The following is a 20,626-nucleotide window of genomic DNA, read 5'->3' on the forward strand; positions in this document are numbered from 1 at the left end:
AAGAAAGCTTTAAGGTGGCCACAATGGCTTCCGTGTATGGGTAACTTGTGTACGGATTGCCTAAGGGCTTATAATCCGTGATCTGCATAGCTTCAGGCTTTCTTCACACATTAGGTGGTCATTGTTTAAAGTAACATCAAATCCGTCTGTCTGTCCGTCCGTCCGCCCGTCCGTCGCCCGCCCGCACCAACACTTCCCTACATGATCATATATACCATGCAGTCCGACTGCTGAAGCAAAGATGTTCCGCTTGCCTAAAGTGACACCTATTGACAGATTAACATTGGGGAGGTTATTTCAGACGAGTGGGCGAGTGACTAATATCTTTCCTGCTCAGCTAACGAGTCGGTTATTTCTGATTCGCAGCCATCTTATCATAGATATGTCCATCATTTATCCAATCATGCAAATACGTCCTCATAATGGGTCAGAATGAAAGAGTCAAAGATTGTCTACCTCAGCATCTGTTCCTATTTAAGTAATTAGAAATCCCCCCCTTCAGTCAGGGGGTTAATGTATGCAGGATATGAATGGCTGTTGATGGAGTATGTGGAGATATCTCATGTTAGTGGTGTGAGTCATCATGGACTGTAGTGAATGGCTATCACCTAAACACTGAGTTGCTTGCCAACTCTCTACCTCATTCTGTTGTTTCCTGGTAGATTGTCTAGCAATCTGTTGTTCCCAGATAAACTAGACATGCCTAGCGAATTGTTGTTTCCTGACTGGCTGAAATTGTCTAGCAATCTTTTGTTCCCAGATAGGCTGGAGGTGTCGAACAAATTGTTGATTCTCAACTGGCTGAAATTGTCTAGCATCTAGTTGTTCCTAGATGTGTCTAGCCACACAGTTTTACCATTTGAGGCCCACAATATCATAAATCTTTTGACAGTGCCTGCATCAAAATACATAGATGTATAACATTACAAGTACTGAGGTGAATAAACATGTGAATAATAACAGAAATAAACACACCCAGTTTACACAGATCCTCTAGGATTTCCCAAGTGGCCATTAATAGCATAGCATTCACACTGCCTATCCTATGCCTGGCACTATGATTTCCCTGTGAAATTTAAAAGTGAGTGATTCTTTATTGTTATTCACCTTTTGAAGCAATATCAGCTTATGAAATGAAAGTAAACTGCATCACGCATATAACGTTTACATACACTTTGAAAAGTGGGAGTCATTGTGCCTCACAGTAAATGTTTTTGTGAGTCCCTTTATAAATTTGGGAGTCATAAGATATTGTGTCTATAAATCAATTCCATATTTAATTCTAAATAAAGCAAATGCTGTGAAAGCATATTTTGTGATATTGTTTTGTGTCGTAAGTTATTCAGTGCATGGTAGTACATTTATATAAATGATGATATATTATGATATATGTACTGGTGAGGTATTTATAAAAGCAAGTTTTGCTTGTTTACCGAACAAGATTCTTTGAGAATAAAAATATGTTTAAACCATATTTGTATAAACCAATAAGCTCATTCATAACAAACTTGATCCCAATTGTGTTGATCGATGCTCATGATGTTGATCATTCGATTGTCTGGTCAAGACTCAATTAGTTACAGATCACTGCCATATAGCTGGAAGATTGCTGAATGCAGTGTCAAACACCAGCACACAAACAAAACAAAACATAACTTGAACAGAATGAAATGGTAAAATACACCTGGAGTGTTTAAGTGTTCACACACACATGCAATATTTGTAATTTCGAGTTTTAGTAAAAATAACTGTGTCCATTGGTCAGAGGTCACTGACCTGATGATTTTGATGCATGCATATGTGTAATAAAAATGTATTTCCTTTGTTTCAGTGGCGACTACCTTGTGCATGTACAAGCACAGGTTATGACCCGTGATGACTCGACCGGTGGCTGGGTGCCCATGGGGGGTGGGGGTCTTAGCAATGTGGGACTGCGAAAGCTGGAGTATAAATTCAATGGAGGAGGAGATAGTAAGAATGAATATGTCATATATGGTGAAAGGATAGCTGACAACACAGTAAGTATACCTACTTCTTCATAGCATGTAAAATGATTGTAGTTGATGTGTCTACATGCATCTATCAGAGCACAAAAATGATTTCTTAAGGTTCCTGTTGTGAACTCTGCCAAGATAAAGCTTAAATAATGCTAACTGTGGCATAATGAATGAAGCAAGGCAAGTTGTTGTGGCACATCTGGCTGGTTCCAGTTGTAGTTGGTTCCATCTGGTTCCAGGTGTAATTCATTCTGTATGGTTCCATTTGCAAGTGTGGTTCTATCTGGATCCAGTTGCAAGTGGTTCCATCTGGTTCTATTAGTAATTCATTCTGTATGGTTCAAGTTGCAAGTGGTTCTATCTGGATCCAGCTGCAAGTAGTTCGATCTGGTTCTGGTTGTAATTCATTCTGTATGGTTCAAGTTGCAAGTGGTTCCAAATGGTTCCAGATGTAAATCATTTTGCATAGTTCCAGTTGCAAGTGGTTCTATATGGTTCCAGTTGCAAGTGGTCCCATCTGGTTCCAGTTGTATTTCACTCCATCTGGTTCCAGTTGAAAGTTGTACCATCTGGTTGCCATTGTAAGTCTTCAGACTGTTACATTTGTAATTTCCAGAACGTTCTGTTATGTTTCGTCTTGTTCCACTTAAACAAATAAGCTAAGAATGTCTTAAGTTATTGTCAAATGTCCTGGATCATCTTTGCACTGAGTTCACTATATGGAATAGGCCCTGAAGTGATGATGATGTCATCTGGTTCTATCACAGATGTTTTTACACAAATTTGTGCAAAATAAACAAATTTAAGTGCAAACTTTGGCCAGTTTGTTTGTGGAGTCTGTTTAATATATTAAAACTGCAAGGAAGATGATTTAACACGTTAGTGGATTTGCCATAATTTGTCGATGCATATTCAAGTGAATTTGTATGCATGTGACAAACTGCAACCAGTGATGTGTTTTAGTTGTATTCATATTGGAAATAGGTACTGCTTCCCATGTGCACGTTTCAGTATCAAAATAATAACTTCCCCAGCCCCATTGTCTTCTGATGGAAGTGCTAACCAAGGTGTCCAGTATTTTGATAACTAGCATAATAGTGATGAATACAGGTAATGAGCATATCTATGTTTGTACACAAATACTGACCAAGAGAGCTACACATCTCCTTTTGGGAATTAATCTTTAGCATGAGCAAGGTCATGGTGTTTATGATTAAGTAATTATAAAAATAAGTACAGATTAAGTTGATGGCTGAACCAGTTAATGATGAAACTGGTGTACTAAGGTGTGTGGAGATCTTTATTGGGGAACAGGTTAGGGAAATGATTTGATCGGATGGAATGATGGCATTTCCTCAAGGGGTGAGGGCAGCAGCATGTTCTATCCCAATGAGCTGAGAACGGTTTGGGCAAGCAGCCTACTGTATTGTGGAGATCTGTGGACAGTATTTGGCTGGCCTACTGCATTGTGGAGATCTACGGAGTATGTGTATTGTCTGTTTACTGTATTTTGGTGATCTGAGGCAGTGTGACTCAACCAGTTGCTGTTCTGTGGTGATCTAAAGACAGTGTGTTACGGCACCTTACTTTGCCGTGGTGATCTGAGGACAGTATGTTGCAGCAAACTGCTGTATTCTGGCAATCTGGGGACAGTGTCTGGTGGCAACTTGCTGTACCATGATAATCTGAGGAGGATGTCGAGCAGGCGCCTACTGTGTCATAGTGATTTGAGGATGGTATGGAAATGCAACCTGTTATATTCTGGCAATCTTAGAACAGTGTGTTAAGGCAGCTTGGTGTACTGTGGTGATCTGTGGACAGCATACAGAGGTAGCTTGGTGTACTGTGGTGATTTGTGGACAGCATACAGAGGCAGCTTGGTGTACTGTGGTGATCTGTGGACAGCATACAGAGGCAGCTTGGTGTACTGTGGTGATCTGTGGACCGCATACAGAGGCAGCTTGGTGTACTTTGGTGATCTGTGGACAGCATACAGAGGCAGCTTGGTGTACTGTGGTGATCTGTGGACCGCATACAGAGGCAGCTGGGTGTACTTTGGTGATCTGTGGCAGCATACAGAGGCAGCTTGGTGTACTGTGGTGATCTGTGGACCGCATACAGCGACAGCCTGGTGTACTGTGATCTGTGGACAGCATACATATGCAGCTTGGTGTACTTTGGTGATCTGTGGACCGCATACAGAGGCAGCTTGGTGTACTGTGGTGATCTGTGGACAGCATACAGAGGCAGCTTGGTGTACTGTGGTGATCTGTGGACCGCATACAGAGGCAGCTTGGTGTACTTTGGTGATCTGTGGACAGCATACAGAGGCAGCTTGGTGTACTGTGGTGATATGTAGACCGCATACAGAGGCAGCTTGGTGTACTGTGGTGATATGTGGACCGCATACAGAGGCAGCTTGGTGTACTGTGGTGATATGTGGACCGCATACAGAGGCAGCGTGGTGTACTGTGGTGATTTATGGACAGTGTGTAGAGACACTTTGGTGATCTGAGGAGGATGTTGAGCAGGAGTTTACTGTATCACACTAGTGTGGGATGGTATGGGAGTGTAGCTGGCTGTGTTTCAAGTGATTTGTATGAAGGGGTAGCCTACTATGTCTCAGTGATCTGAAGACAGTGTGTGGCATTAGCCTACTGTATTCTGCTGACTGGTAACAGTATGTGACGGTAGCCTACTGTGTCTGAGTGATCTGAAGACAGTGTGTGGCATTAGCTTACTGTATTCTGCTGACTGGTGACAGAATGTGGCGGCAGCCTACTATGTCTCAGTGATCTGAAGACAGTGTGTGGCATTAGCCTACTGTATTCTGCTGACTGGTAACAGTATGTGGCGGCAGCCTACTGTGTTTCAGCGATCTGAAGACAGTGTGTGGCATTAGCCTACTGTATTCTGCTGACTGGTAACAGTATGTGACGGCAGCCTACTGTGTTTCAGCGATCTGAAGACAGTGTGTGGCATTAGCCTACTGTATTCTGCTGACTGGTAACAGTATGTGACGACAGCCTACTGTGTCTGAGTGATCTGAAGACAGTGTGTGGCATTAGCCTACTGTATTCTGCTGACTGGTAACAGTATGTGGCGGCAGCCTACTGTGTCTGAGTGATCTGAAGACAGTGTGTGGCATTAGCCTACTGTATTCTTTTGACTTGTAACAGTATGTGATGGCAGCCTACTGTGTCTGAGTGATCTGAAGACAGTGTGTGGCATTAGCCTACTGTATTCTTCTGACTGGTAACAGTATGTGACGGCAGCCTACTGCATTTTGGTGCTGGAGACAGTGACAGTCTACTGTGTCAGAGGACAGTGGTGCAGCAGCCTACTTGTGTTAAGTGACCTTAGACCATATGTCATCATCTCCTTGCTACTTATGCATTCCCCATGATTTAACCTTTGGGAACTGGTGAATGAAAAGCACTTTACTCTTTATGATCCACCAACTGCAGTTTTATGTGAATATAACATGTATAATTTGTTGAAATGAAATGTCAACAACATATGCCAGATGAACTACACAATATACACAATACAGGTAATTTGTTAATCTGCAGTAAAAGAATCTAATTTATTTTTTATTCAACTTATTTCTGCATAAAATCTGAAACCAATGATTGCGAAGATTTCCTTTACAGTCTTCTCCCCTGCTAACTCCCATCCCTTCATGATGTCAGCAGAAAACCACAGTAAATCTCAAAGCCAGCCCTCTCCATTGTAACCAGCCTCCCAAGCTCACATTCATTCAGTCACAGGCTGTCCTGCCCATAACCTTACCACAGCTGACCTTTACCTTCTCCCCTAGACTAGCCTTCACCTTGCTGTGCTGATTGACCTTAGCCTATTATGGTCTACGACCTCGGCTAATCTCCATACTCCCACACACCATTGAGACCAGACCTAATTAGTCCGACTGGCCAGTGGTCAGCTATGGTCAGTTTCAGCATTTGTGGTCCACTATTGATTTGGTAAACAGTGAAGGCTTCAAATGGCAGGCTTTGACCTGTTTGTGGAAGGAACAAATGAATTAGCTGAAGGTATTATTATGACCTTTACATTAACATGAAGCCTTGACACCAAGTGTTTATTACATGGTATACCTCATAGGTGAGGTATTGTTCCCGATTCAGTTTTATAGCACAACAATGTCAAAATCTGGTCTTGTAACAGACTCAGTATTGTCTCGATAAGAAAAATATAGTTTCATGAGGACAAACAGTTGAGATCTAGTACTGTACTAGTGCTGGTGTTTGTTGCAATAATATACAATTATAGACTTGTGATGAGGTCAATACCTGTTTTTAAGGACCCGCGAAAAGCAATATTGACAGGTATTGACCGAATTCGCCAGTCTATAATTGTTTTATTATGTAATTGCCGAAAAAAAGTTTCTAAAATCCAAAACATGTCCATTTAGTCAAGAAAAGTAATGAAGCTATGAAGTCTAATTTATGAATACTCGGACAGTCTGATATACGAATGAAGTAATTAAGCTATGAAGTCTAATTTATGAATACTCGGACAGTCTGATATACGAATGCTTCTACGTTGCCGGAGATATTAATTATAATATAATAGAAGTGCACTTATCTCCATGCACTATAAATCTGGTCGGAGTTGAAAAGGTTACGCAGAGGGGATAGGTATTTACATGTATTAAGCTCATTGGTAATATGCAATACTGGAAGAGCCCCATGTAGTATTCCTTTCCATACAGTCTACACAGATAATACATAGGCCTTGCTAAAGAAAAAGCCTTTGAGGAGAGTTTTATGTTTTGAGTAGAGAAGACACATTTTGAGCTAACCTGTAAGTAAGTGAATAATCATACAGTTAGCCCTTGTCACACTGAGGGAAAAGGTTTGTCAGCCAATGTGGGTACAATTAGACTGAAACTTAATCTCTGAATATATATTATTTTGATTGTAACAAATAAAGCCATTTAAACTGAAAAGGAGCCCCAAGGAGACCAGAGATTCATTCAGAGGAAATCTAGACTTGCTTCATTTAAGGCTTTAGCATTGCAGGGAAGGCTAGGCTGTAGGGAAAATAATATAGTTCAGGGACCGTGAGACAGACTGGGGTACAATGTGTTAAGCTTGTAAAGTGATGTTGCTAGGATATTGCTGAAAGGGATGTAAGACCATACACACTCATGTCCAATCTGCAACCAGTACTTAAAACCTGTTTTGTTTAGATAACAAACAAGGTAGACTCTATTCTAGACAATAGAGCTAAACTGATGCTCCTCAATGCCCATCAATGACTATATAATTGAGTCTTCAATTATGGAGAAGTTAAATACTTGCTGCCTATTGGTAGACTATTGGTAATGTATGCAGCATATGAATGGCTGTTGATACCTATGGTGAGGCCATCTAATTATAAAGTAGTGAGTCACCAGACTAGCTGTAGGTGAATGGCTCAGTTGCCTGTAGGGAGTACTGTCAGTGGATGTACCATAGTTAAAAGCAAAGCCTTCTATGTCAGAGACCTGTGAATTGTTGCAGTAAACATGTTGGGATGTGACACAGGAGAACGGGATTCAGATGCTGGAGGGTAGGAATAAAGATGGGTTAGGATGGTGATACAGGAAGGTTGAGATGGATACAGGAAGGTTAAGATGGGATATACAAGGGTTAGGATGGGATCACACAAAGGGTTAAGATTGGGATATAGAAGAATGAGTAGGTGATATGGGAGGGCAAGGATGGGGTTCCATAACAGTAAGGAAGGGATTCAGGATGGTTAGAATGGGGTTACACAAGGGTAAGAATGGGATTCAAGATGGTTTGGATGGAGGTATAGAAGGGTAAGGATGGGATTCAGTAGGGTGAGGATGGGATTCAGGATGGTTAGAGTGGGGTTACACAAGGGTAAGGATGGGATTCAGGATGGTTAGAATGGGGTTACACAAGGGTAAGGATGGGATTCAGTATGGTTAGAGTGAAGGTACACAAGGGTAAGGATGGGATTCAGGATGGTTAGAATGGGGTTACACAAGGGTAAGGATGGGATTCAGGATGGTTAGAATGGGGTTACACAAGGGTAAGGATGGGATTCAGGATGGTTAGAATGGGGTTACACAAGGGTAAGGATGGGATTCAGGATGGTTAGAATGGGGTTACACAAGGGTAAGGATGGGATTCAGGATGGTTAGAATGGGGTTACACAAGGGTAAGGATGGGATTCAGGATGGTTAGAATGGGGTTACACAAGGGTAAGGATGGGATTCAGGATGGTTAGAATGGGGTTACACAAGGGTAAGGATGGGATTCAGGATGCATAGAGTCCTGTTTCACCTGTGACTACACAGGGCCGATATTAAGTGTAGTCGACTTTTGTAATGCAATGCCATTAGATGAATGCATGTAACGGCCATTAATTAAATGAACCAAGCTCCATGCATATGGTTTACACTATGATTTGCATGATAGTAATGTGATGTGTATAGTTGATGATTGCAAGGACTTGTCTTTGATAACTGAGTTACATTCTTTATGAATTACGAGTATCATGTAAATGAATACTTATGATTTCCGACCCTCTCCGAGGTATTGTGGATAGAGTGTCTGCCGAGGAAGCTGAAATTCAATGGTTTAACCCCTGGTCAGACATAATATGGTACTAGATATTACCCAGCCTGCCATAATGTGATAGAACACAGACTGGTCATCTTCATATCCCAATTGCATAGAACTATGCTCTTGATGTTGATCACTGGATTGCCTAGTCCAGATCGATTATTTGCAGACCACCACCATATAACTGAAATATTGCCGAGTGCAGCATTGAGAAAGAAAAAAGAAAAAAAAAGAAGCTTTGTATAATCTGATTGGGGTGTGCATGTTAAGCTTGTGGTATGGCATCTTAGTGGGCCAACACTATTAACCAGCTCTAGTAAGGACTACTGGAAGCAACTACACAAAGTGAGTGCATGTTGCTATGAAAGTTCAATCATGCAAGGTTGATATTTTCCCACTTGAATATTTTGCCGAAAAGAGAGAAAACCCTATCGACAGTTGCCATATCAGTAAAGCCAGGTAGGGTATGGCCCTAGAGTTTTTAAGTTGATTTTTTATTCAAGAATGTTTTTAACATGGGTGCAGACCTTCCAAATCTTGTGGTTAGAGTTAAAACCGTTGATTTTCATGCTTTATTTCCAACTGAATGGGCAAACTTTATATTTTCATGAATAAATGTTACCATGGTTACTTGAATACATTTGCCTACCTGTCAGCTGCAGCATCAATGGATTTACACTATGGAAATGACAACCTGTGTTCTACTTTCAACCAGGAAGTAAAGGAAATGTTATGTGTAGATTTGTCATTTGATTGGCTATGATCATTGTTCATTCAGCTATACAATGCTGACAGCTGCAGGGAAATGTTATATCGCTATTTTGATGGCACGTTGCTGAAAAAAGGCCCACAGTTGTTTAGCTGTATGTACATCTGTATTGATTGTTAGAGATCATAAAGTCAGGCCAGCGTTATAATGGTGGATGTATTTTGTATGTAGATAAGAAAACAGTTCGATGACCTGTGCATCCAGTGAACATCTGTTATCAAACCTATCAAATTTGAAGATTGAAATAATTGTTTTCTCCTTGTGGTTAAAATGTATTCACTTAATTTGAAAACAAAATGCAGAAAATATAAATTCCAGTAATTATGAAAATGGTTCTCAATTTTCACTGTCACATCTACTGAATGTACCATGTCTATGGTGTGTGTCAGACGTGTTCTGTCACATTCACTGAATGTACCATGTCTATGGTGTGTGTCAGACGTGTTCTGTCACATTCACTGAATGTACCATGTCTATGGTGTGTGTCAGACGTGTTCTGTTTTATTCACTGAATATACCTTGTCTATGGTGTGTGTCAGACGTGTTCTGTCACATTCACTGAATGTACCATGTCTATGGTGTGTGTCAGATGTGCTCTGTCACATTCACTGAATGTACCATGTCTATGGTGTGTGTCAGACGTGTTCTGTCACATTCACTGAATGTACCATGTCTATGGTGTGTTCTGTCATCAGAATGTGTTCTGTCATATTCACTGAATGTACCATGTCTATGGTGTGTGTCAGACGTGTTCTGTCACATTCACTGAATGTACCATGTCTATGGTGTGTGTCAGACGTGTTCTGTCATATCCACTGAATGTACCATGTCTATGGTGTGTGTCAGACGTGTTCTGTCATATCCACTGAATGTACCATGTCTATGGTGTGTGTCAGACGTGTTCTACCACAGTTCTGATGTACAATGTGGGTAAGCTAGGTGTGTTCTGTTACATCTACTGAATGTACAGCGACTATGCTTGTCGTAAGAGGCGACTAACAGGATCGGGTGGTCAGGCCCGCTGACTTGGTTGACACATGTCATCGGTTCCCAATATCACAGTTTGATGCTCATGCTGTTGATCACTGGATTGTCTGGTCCAGACTGGAATATTTACAGACCGCCGCCATATAGCTGGAATATTGCTGAGTGCGGCGTAAAACTAAACTCACTCATTCACTACTGAATGTACCATGTGTATGCTGTAGTGGTGGGAATTGTTTAAAATCTCATAATTGATGATTGGTTCATTACAACTGATAAATCAGTGAAAATAATTGGTTAGTGTCATTTATGAAATTTTCCTGTTTGCACAAAACATGAAGAAAAAAACATGTATTTCTTTGGGGTTTTTTTTCCGAAATTGCACATCTTTAAAGGACGACTAGTATGTTAGGAACTCTTGGGGTCTTTAAATTCAATCATGACTTGGACCGAGCTTGTAGTGCTCATGAAATGTAACAGACAAAAACCAACCTTGTGAAAAATATTGTTAATGCAAAAAGTGTTCCAGAATTGTTTGTGTTTTGATTATGAGAAAACATGATCGATTGCTTGGTCGTTTAGTCACTGCGACCAATCTTCGGTTATTTCAATTAATCGGACCACCACTAGTATGCTGTGTTATGTCATGCACTTCTATAACAAATATCCAACATGAGGACATACCAGGAGGATATATGTCAATTTTCCCTCCTCCCATGTTATTTTGTCAATGCATTAAAATCTGATGGCCCCATAACATATTCCCGGGCTCTTAATCCATTAACAGCTTGTCCTGTACTCTTTTCTGAAACTGACCATAATATGTGTAGCTTGAGAAGCCAGGCTCTCACATTTGCCATGCTTGCAGGTCACATGATCCCCTGAAGGTCATGTGACCACACTAGCTAGCATCAATTGCATGCTGTAGTGAAGATGAACCAACTGCAATGACAGGTAGCTGTGTCCAGCTGGGCTGGGAGAAATCAATGGATTAATCAGTTGTCCTAGTCCTGATGAAGGAAGTCTCGGTGGTTGTGACCAGCTGTCTGCTCATTGAAAGGGATTCTGTTGGTTTCATCAGACAATTATACAACACCTTCATAAGCTGCATCAGTGCTTCGTTGTTCATGCATTTAGAGATCACTCCATGAGAGACATGGTCTCTTGCACCTGTGAGAGCACAGATCTACATATGTGCTTTGTTCTCACCAGAGCTCGTCTGCTATAGAGCTTAGATCTTACAAGAGTCAGGTCTATGAGCATTTAGTTTTCACAAAAGTACTGTTTAAAGAAGAGCCTTGTCTATATAAAAGTTTAGTTCTCACAAGAGCCTTGTCTATATAAAAGCTTAGTGCCTTGTCTACACACCCACACTTGCAAGATTATTTAAGAGCTAAGTTACTTTTAGGGAACATTTGAAAGTTGTTAAATGATTCATTTAACATATGAACCCGACACTGTTGTGTTCAACTGTTAGTCTACCATGCGAACCAGATGGTGTTGAATGTGTTCAACTGTTAGTCTACCATGTGAGGAAGATGGTGTTGAATGTGTTCAACTGTTTGTCTACCATGTGAGGAAGATGGTGTTGAATGTGTTCAACTGTTAGTCTACCATGTGAACATGGTGTTGAATGTGTTCAACTGTTAGTCTGCCATGTGAACCAGATGCTGTTGAATGTGTTCAACTGTTACTCTGCCATGTGAACCAGATGGTGTTGAATGTGTTCAACTGTTAGTCTACCATGTAAACCAGATGCTGTTGAATGTGTTCAACTGTTAGTCTACCATGTGAACCAGGTGGTGTTGAATGTGTTCAACTTTTAGTCTACCATGCGAACCAGATGGTGTTGAATGTGTTCAACTGTTAGTCTACCATGTGAACCAGGTGGTGTTGAATGTGTTCAACTTTTAGTCTACCATGCGAACCAGATGGTGTTGAATGTGTTCAACTGTTAGTCTACCATGTGAACCAGGTGGTGTTGAATGTGTTCAACTTTTAGTCTACCATGCGAACCAGATGGTGTTGAATGTGTTCAACTGTTAGTCTACCATGTGAACCAGGTGGTGTTGAATGTGTTCAACTGTTAGTCTACCATGCGAACCAGATGGTGTTGAATGTGTTCAACTGTTAGTCTACCATGTGAACCAGATGGTGTTGAATGTGTTCAACTGTTAGTCTACCATGCGAACCAGATGGTGTTGAATGTGTTCAACTGTTAGTCTACCATGCGAACCAGATGGTGTTGAATGTGTTCAACTGTTAGTCCTCCAGAATGTTAGGATGTAGTAGGTTTGATATCACTGTCAATGATTTCAGATATGACGCACATGACTACAAGCAGAATTATCTTTAAGATGAACGATATCAGCTATTTTTGCAACATTCTTGCAGGCTAAAATAATTATTACATGCCTGAAGGAAAATACACCAATGCATGTCTCCACAAATAGTTTCTCGCCACTGAATCGTGTTCTCGGGGTTTGCTGCAGAGGTATTTTAAAATTCCTGATGTATGTCTTTTCTTGGATGTTGTACTAATGAGAGATAAGTTCCTTAAAATGATTAAGTTAAAAATAGTCATGAAATAAGCTTCGATCCTTGTTTTCCCACCCTGCTGCTCACAATTCTCTTCTCGAGAGTTTAGAATCACAAACATAGGCAAGGTGTATTTTGTCTAGTTTGCAGTTTATGATTGTGTTAGAGAAGCAAAAAATGTGTTTTAATCCAAATAATAATTTCAAAGCATAACTTCAAAAGCTTACCGTCTGTTTGTAATTTTAATTTTAATTTTAGTAATGAAATCTCATATGGTATATAGATTTGGATTCTCGGAATAGAAAAAGTTGAGGAAAGGTTCAGGCATAGACTATAGGTAATTAAATTTGTGAAGATAGAAGTACAAGTTTATATGAAGTTGAAAAAATGAAACAATGTAGTTTTTATTCCAACATGAACATATTTGAATCCAACTTAAAGTTCATTAATGGTGAATGTAAATCAGAATCCCTCTAAGACAGTAAGATGTCTTTCCTTTTGTAGTGGACATCTGGCCTGGCCTTAGTCCAATGCTGTGTCATACCAAACGATTTTTGAAAGATGGTACTTTTTGTTGCCTTGCCTAGTGCTTAGCATTAAGGTGATGGCACAAAGACGGGTCACCTGTGTCACCTGTGTGCTTGCATATCTTGATATATGTGTCGTAATCACAGATGCAAGGTTCAGTGACGCTCATGCTACCAACACCTGATTTTACAGGCGTGGATTGTGAAGTGTGTAATGATTGTCTTGTTCTGTTTGCAGGTTGTATTGGATTGTGTATTGAAGAAGGACATTCAATACACAAAGGCAAATCCCAAATTTCATCATTGGAAGACTGATGAACAAAGGTTTGGTTTAACGTTTGAGAGGTATGATGATGCCAAAAAGTTTGACCGTGGTATCAAGAGGGCGGTTGCAGAGCTCACGGAAGGTAGGATCTATTGTGACAAACTTGTGTTAGTTTCATGTGGGAGGGGTTTTGTTCACATCCTTGATCACATTCTACCTTGCTCAAACTGTTGATTATCACAAAAAGGTTGATTATTGAGAAATGGTCATTGTTGTTTCATGAAAAATACATTACAGTGTGACTGTATGTCACCCTGCCCTTACTGGATTTCATTCTCAATAGGGAGGTTTGGATAACCCAGTTTTGGAAGTGTTTGCGTTTCATGCCAGAAGTCTGTGTTCTCTTCCTCATATGGTTATATGTACAGCCCTTTTCTTGTGTCCCTGCTGTGATATTGTTGGAATAGTGGTAAGGAGGTATAAAACCATACACTCACTCATTGATCCCAAGCAACCAATGCACATCATAAGTTGAAATTTAGTGGTTGAGTGAATATGGTTTTATGCTGCATCTAGTAGTATTCCAGCACTATCGCGAAAATCAGCTTCACACATTGTACCCATGTTGAGAATCAAACCAGGATTTTCATTTTGACGAGCGAATTCTTTTACCACTATGCTACCCCACTGCCTGGCAGCTGAAAGGATCTCGTAGAAAGGCATGATGACTTGTTTGATTGAATGTTATGCCATTATGTCATGCGACTCAGTTTTTAAAAAACAGTTGTTATCTAACTTGAATATTGCTGTGTGGCATTGAACAATGAGCAGCAGACGTAATGAATGAATAAACAGAGTTACATCCTCAGAGGCATCTATGTTCTATGGTTGTAGGTTTGGGCTTAGATTTGCTCTGATTATATTCCTTCACTTGTTATCATGATGCATACTAAAAGCTTTCACATTAGTCGTATGCATCTATGCTATCATGAAAAATCTGACAGCAATAGACTTCATTTCTTTGTATGTATTTCAGGCTCAACCGGCAGCATGGGAAATTCCATGACGGGAGAAGAGGAAGTATTTCAGGTACTGTATTGACCCGGTGTCGTCATGTTGATGTGGGTGTGTAGACAGTGTCAAATATTGGGGGTGTCAATGATGGGGGCAGATTGCCGTCATCAACAGTTTTTGTCAGCAGTTTTCTTTTCCGCTTTAGTTGGGTGATTCAGTCACTGACATTTAATTTGACATTCAGTTTTCACAGTTTGATTTTACTGTTGTCACAGTGTTCTTTCAGGCAAATCAACTTGCCATCTCTTTGTGAAGCTTTGATGATGTCCCTATTATGGATGACATGTTTTATAGTGTAGAAACTGGGAGCGTCCTCTACTGATGTATTTTAGAGCATAGACTGTGAAACTGGGAGTGTCCTCTACTGATGTGTTTTAAAGTGTAGACTGTGAAACGGGAGGGTCCTCTACTGATGTGTTTTAGAGTGTAGACTGTGAAACGGGAGTGTCCTCTACTGATGTGTTTTAAAGTGTAGACTGTGAAACGGGAGTGTCCTCTACTGATGTGTTTTAAAGTGTAGACTGTGAAACGGGAGTGTCCTCTACTGATGTGTTTTAAAGTGTAGACTGTGAAACTGGGAGTGTCCTCTACTGATAATGTGGACTGTGGAACTTAAATAGTGTCACCTGTTCTGATGACGTGTTTTATGTTGCAGATCGTGGAGCTGCCTCTCTCTGGGGGCAAGGACAGCTCGTCCCAGTCAGCATCAACAACGTCAACCACCACCTCAAGTCCAGCTCCTCGTTCCCCCGTTAGCAGTCCGATATCGGGGCTCCCCGATGCCTTCCCGTTCCCCCACCCTCATGCCAACCATCATCATCTCCATCTGGTCCACTACATGTCTGGTCCAAATCGGACCAATAAAAACGCGTCCTCACCGCCCAGTGATAAAAGTTCACATAAATCAGACAGTTTCGAGAGTTCTAGTGGGCAGGATGACGTTTGGATTCGTTCCGACGACCCTACGTCATTAAGCGGCAAGTCCGACACACTGTTGTTAGACACGGACCCAAATGTAGAAATGAGCAAAGAGGACTCCTATGTGACATTTTCTAAAAGCAAGCCAGGGGCACCTCATGAATACAGCTACCCTAACTTAGAACCAATGCCGAAACCACCTACAAAACGGGAGTCGACCACTAGCATGAAGACACAGCCTTTGATTATTCAGCATCCCCCTCTACCACTCAAAAAGAAGCACAAGACTCGCCACAAGCCTGGCGGGACATCAGGAAGGTTGCTGACCAACCGATCACGGTGCAAACACTGCCATGAGGTGTTCTCTCTGGACGATAACCAACGGGGCAGTTGTGAAGACGCCCCAGATGGTGTCGAAAAGTTTATTGAGTGCGTGACTTGTGTAGCGTGTTCCAAATGTTTGATATACCACTGTATGTCGGATGCTGATGGCGAATACAGACACCCTTGTGAGTGTGATCCTCGCGATGATTCCAACTGCAAAAAATGGACCGCACTGACAATTTTATCATTGTTTGTGCCCTGTTTATGGTGCTACTGGCCCTTGACTGCCTGTCATAGATGTGGCATCTACTGTCGTTGCTGCGGTGGCCGGCACAAGGCGGTATGACCACGCCCGCAAATTTATATGCACAGGATTATCTCCCCCTTGTTCGCCTTTTCATCATAACTTGTAGATATATCTGACACGCATGGGTTTCTAGATCTAGCTAACACATACAGTGAACGGATGGATATTCATGTGGTGCGTGCATACCCAGAGAACTGAGTTGGTGTGCAGGAAGGGATGACCAAACTGGAGGAGTTACTTGCCCTTACTTGCCATTTAGTCACATGAGAGGATTGGAATCAGCAATATGTCCTTGGGATCATGTCATTGTAGTTCCATTTACATTTGTATAGCAATACTAGTTTTCACCTTTCATCTTTGAACATACATGTACAATTCTTGATTTTAGGTTAGCAACCATTTCCAGAAACACACATGCAATCCATTTGGTTATGGTGAAAGATACCAGTGAACAGGAAGTCAGAGAAAGAAATGATGGACCCTGGGAAAGGGCACCTTGTTTCCAATGTGACTCGCTGGCAAGGCAAGGGGGGTAACTCTGCCATGACAACTTGTATAGTCATTCAAAAGGGAAAACATGATCCCTTGTACCTGTGTTAAAAATGGCAAGTTTTATACGTTACCAATCCTATAACAGCATGTTAGAAGTTTAAGCATAGTGGTATTTTTTTTATATTTTTTTTTAAAAGATGATAAAAGCATACCTTTGTACCACAGAAGCATATCATGTTGGCTGAGCTGGTTTCTAAGCAGGCAATCTTTTTACTGATTTTGATAATCTGTTAAGTTTGCCGATTGTGCCATCAGCTCATTAGCCCAAGTTTTCACCCAAATTTATATAGAGAAAGAATCAGAACTGTAGGCTTGGGCTACTGAGGTGGTGCTTTATGTAGCGAAACTAGGTGTATTTGTTATGTTGGTGGTAAGAAAGACAACACGATTGTGTGTGCAGTCATTGAGTGCCAAATCATTTGTGCTTCATTTGTGTCACCAGTCATCACTAATGTTCAACAGTAGGAGATCACGTGATCACGATTTAGTCGATACTTCCCAATATTAGTGTGTTAGTTGGGCCAGTCCAACAAGTCTGATTTGTGTGGCTGTCATTGTGTTAAGAAAGTTCTGTGAATAGGCCTTTGTTCTTGATCTGTCACTGCGCTTTTTCTTAAAACTTCTCATAGACTTTCAGTCATTGTAAGTCAGCATTAAACACAGAAGAGTTACTTTATAGGATTTAAAAGGTTTGAGAAAGAGGCCTGAAGGGTCCATGAAATAATATCACAATAAGCTTCAAACCTCCACACTAATCATTGACACTGCTGAAAGTGTTCTTGAAGTTAGCAAGCTGTGAATTCCAAGTCATGAATGTAGCTTTAAAAAGTAGTTAAGAAAGGCATTCATTAAATATGATGTCCAATAAGTTGCTAGGATACAGTGATGGATACTGGACATTTGTCAGTTTGATGCTTGTTTTTGTTATTTGTTAATTACTTAATATTTTGTTGACTTCGTGCGTGCCAGTTGTTTTACTGCCTGCTTACTCATAACAGGCTTTTACCAAATGGCATGCAATTAATACTTTTAATACTTTTAATAAAATTATGAACGTAATATTTGAAAAATCAAAATTAGTGATTTGAAGTCATTGTTTATTTTAAAACCTGTAAAAATAATTGCATATTTTAATGGTTTGTTTCAGTGATCAGCCAAAAATATGCACCTTTATTTTGCTTAAACATAAACAGCTTTTAAAGCCTTTTATATATTAATACATTATGTATGATGTATAAAATATATCCTTGGATATAAAACTGCTTGCATTAAATCTGAAAAAACCCAAGTGTTTTGCATTTATTAACAGAAGCAATGATAAACACTTGACATAGATGTAAAAAGGAATATAGTTCCAATAACATCAGGAGCAGACGCTGTAGGAAATAGACAAATGTTTAACATGATGTGTAACATCTTGTTGACAGTTCCTTCACTTCTTCTACTGGGGACACTTGTAAAACAAGGTAACAGAACACTTTCAAGATGTGAACAATACAGTTGAGAATTGGCTTCATTTTTTTAATCATAAATGTAAAAACGTGTGCCAGAGGTACAGATTAGCTGCGTATCTGCGTAATTTACACAAATATTTATGTGAAAACTCAATTCCTATGAAGTCTTGTGTGTACAAGTATGCTAGAATTTTTGTAAATACTCAATAAATTTGATCTTACAAGTGTACACACAAAGATGCCAAATCTTAGCTTGTGTATCGGTGGTTAGATGAAATAACTGACGTATATTGTGAGGTTCTATTTCAACATATGAACTTGGCAACTTGCAGTCTTTCTTATCGTTTCTCATATTACATATCAAATATAAATAACAAACACGTAAACCAACATTTAAACTTTATTATGTTTTAACAGTTAATGGAAAATGGCAAAATACCCAATTGAGTTCAAGTAAGGTGGGTACAATATGTTTGGTTACTCAAAGGAAAATTAGGATACCCAACTGAAATGAACTCAAGCGAGTACATAACTCAATGACCCAAAAGTCGTCTGTAGCTCTGGTGTGCATACTGTGGAACATTGTTCAATGTAATGATAGAACACAAGCACCGCCCTCTGTATTGTCAATTAATCAGGGCACTATTTAGTGGGTGTGATGTAATTTCTTTATGGTTTTTGGAAGCACAGGAAACTTACTATTACTATGGATAGAATTATTTGCAATATATATTTAAGTGCAAGTAGAATACAGATAAAAGAGGAATATTAGTCCTAAATAAGGAACTTTGGGTGTAAACGATAGAAGCTAGTGATAAAATGAATATTTGTCATTTGGAAGGATCATTAAATGGAATGGTAAATGTGGTCATTAAATAGTTGTGACAAGTAAAAACTGTTAGCTATAAAGGAAAACATCGGTGATTAACAACAAAAATGGTAAACGATAGATGATTGATGTAAATGTGGAATGTAAACAAGCCTATGAGATTAAACGAGCATAAACAGGAGAAATGGTATTTAATGGAATAAAGATGAGCTCTGAGTTGATTCATATAAACATTGTTAATTTGTATAGCTATTTCTATAAGAATGTAAATAAACATGTTAGTTTTATCCAGTGTGATAGCTGTATGTATATGTGGCAACTGGAGTATCTGTTGACAAGACGCTGAATCAAAATACCCTCACTCAATTAAAGGGAAGTATCGACTTGACTGTGGTCACTGCACTGTAGAGCTGCAACGATGCAGAATGTCACGATATGATGCGTACACGTAATATGTACAAGCACAATTCTTACCATTATACCCACCACAGGACCATTTAATAAACCCTGAACAAAATTTTTGAATGTAGTTGTATGGTCGACTAATTGAAGACTTCCTAAACATGAGTTAATGTTTTCCTACATGTATAGTGAATCAACTTCATTTGAGAGTTTGAAAATATTTGGCATTCTGTCTCTGGGTCTTGGATCACTGTTGTGTCAAAGTACCCAGGTAATGGGGATGATATTTATCACTTCTTTTTGCTGGTCCAAAATGTAATATTAACAGGCTACCTTGTTATGGCTGGAATTTGACTGACACATTGTTATGCAACATTCACAGACATGAATGGAAAGTTTCAGAGATATATATGTGAATATTCTTATATATTGCAATAGGAACTTATTGGATTGTGAATCGGGTATCGTGACAAGCATCATCGTTCCAGCTCTATGATGCTGTGTGTAAAGATGTGTATATTGAAAAGGCTGTTGGGTTTTTAAAGTGATGAACTTATCAGTGCTAAATATAGATTTTTAAGAAATCACTTTAATCAGATTTTTTATTGAATTCATTCTTAGATCACTCCCATGTGGCAGAAAGGTGCTGTGTCTTAAACAAATGTAAAGAGGACATCTTCAGTCCCAAGTTTTCAGTTGAACGCCATCAAAGGGCTCCCAGTGAAGAACTGAAACTGTTATTTTGTTTCTACTGTTGCTTGTTGTGTGAACAAATTAGAACATTGACATCAGAGAGTCTTGTTGAAGGTGTGAAGCCATTGTGAGTAAAAGGACAACTTTTAACTTTTACATTGTTGAATCTGTGAAAAAACACCCGATTGTTATTGGATACAAATGTTAGAAATTCTTGTTACCATGGTGATTCATGTAAATCTTGTGCCATCTGAAATATTTTTTAAAGGAGAAAGTTGTTAGTTTATTGGTAATCTCCAGTTTTTGCTGAGTAAGCTGATTCTGTTAATTATCTCATATAATTATTTTGCAATCAGAAATACTACAGGAAGCTACCTAAAATAATGCAAAATGG

At 39.8% G+C, this 20,626-nt stretch overlaps 1 protein-coding gene across 2 annotated transcripts in view; it reads left to right on the top strand.

Moving 5' to 3' along the window:
* LOC124267101 (sprouty-related, EVH1 domain-containing protein 2-like) overlaps positions 1 to 18,689 on the top strand; it is a 110,213-nt gene extending 91,524 nt beyond the window's left edge. For both annotated transcript variants that reach the window (XM_046701945.1, XM_046701946.1), the window contains exons 2-5: positions 1,832 to 2,018; positions 13,653 to 13,821; positions 14,716 to 14,768; positions 15,409 to 18,689. In XM_046701945.1, coding sequence (XP_046557901.1) covers positions 1,832 to 2,018; positions 13,653 to 13,821; positions 14,716 to 14,768; positions 15,409 to 16,341 — 1,342 coding nt within the window. In that variant the 3' untranslated portion in view covers positions 16,342 to 18,689. The remainder of the gene's footprint in view (positions 1 to 1,831; positions 2,019 to 13,652; positions 13,822 to 14,715; positions 14,769 to 15,408) is intronic.
* The last annotated feature ends 1,937 nt before the right edge of the window (positions 18,690 to 20,626 follow it).

Source organism: Haliotis rubra, unplaced genomic scaffold (genome assembly GCF_003918875.1).
Source record: "Haliotis rubra isolate DU_JTF1 unplaced genomic scaffold, ASM391887v1 Scf13, whole genome shotgun sequence".
Taxonomy (NCBI): domain Eukaryota; kingdom Metazoa; phylum Mollusca; class Gastropoda; order Lepetellida; family Haliotidae; genus Haliotis; species Haliotis rubra.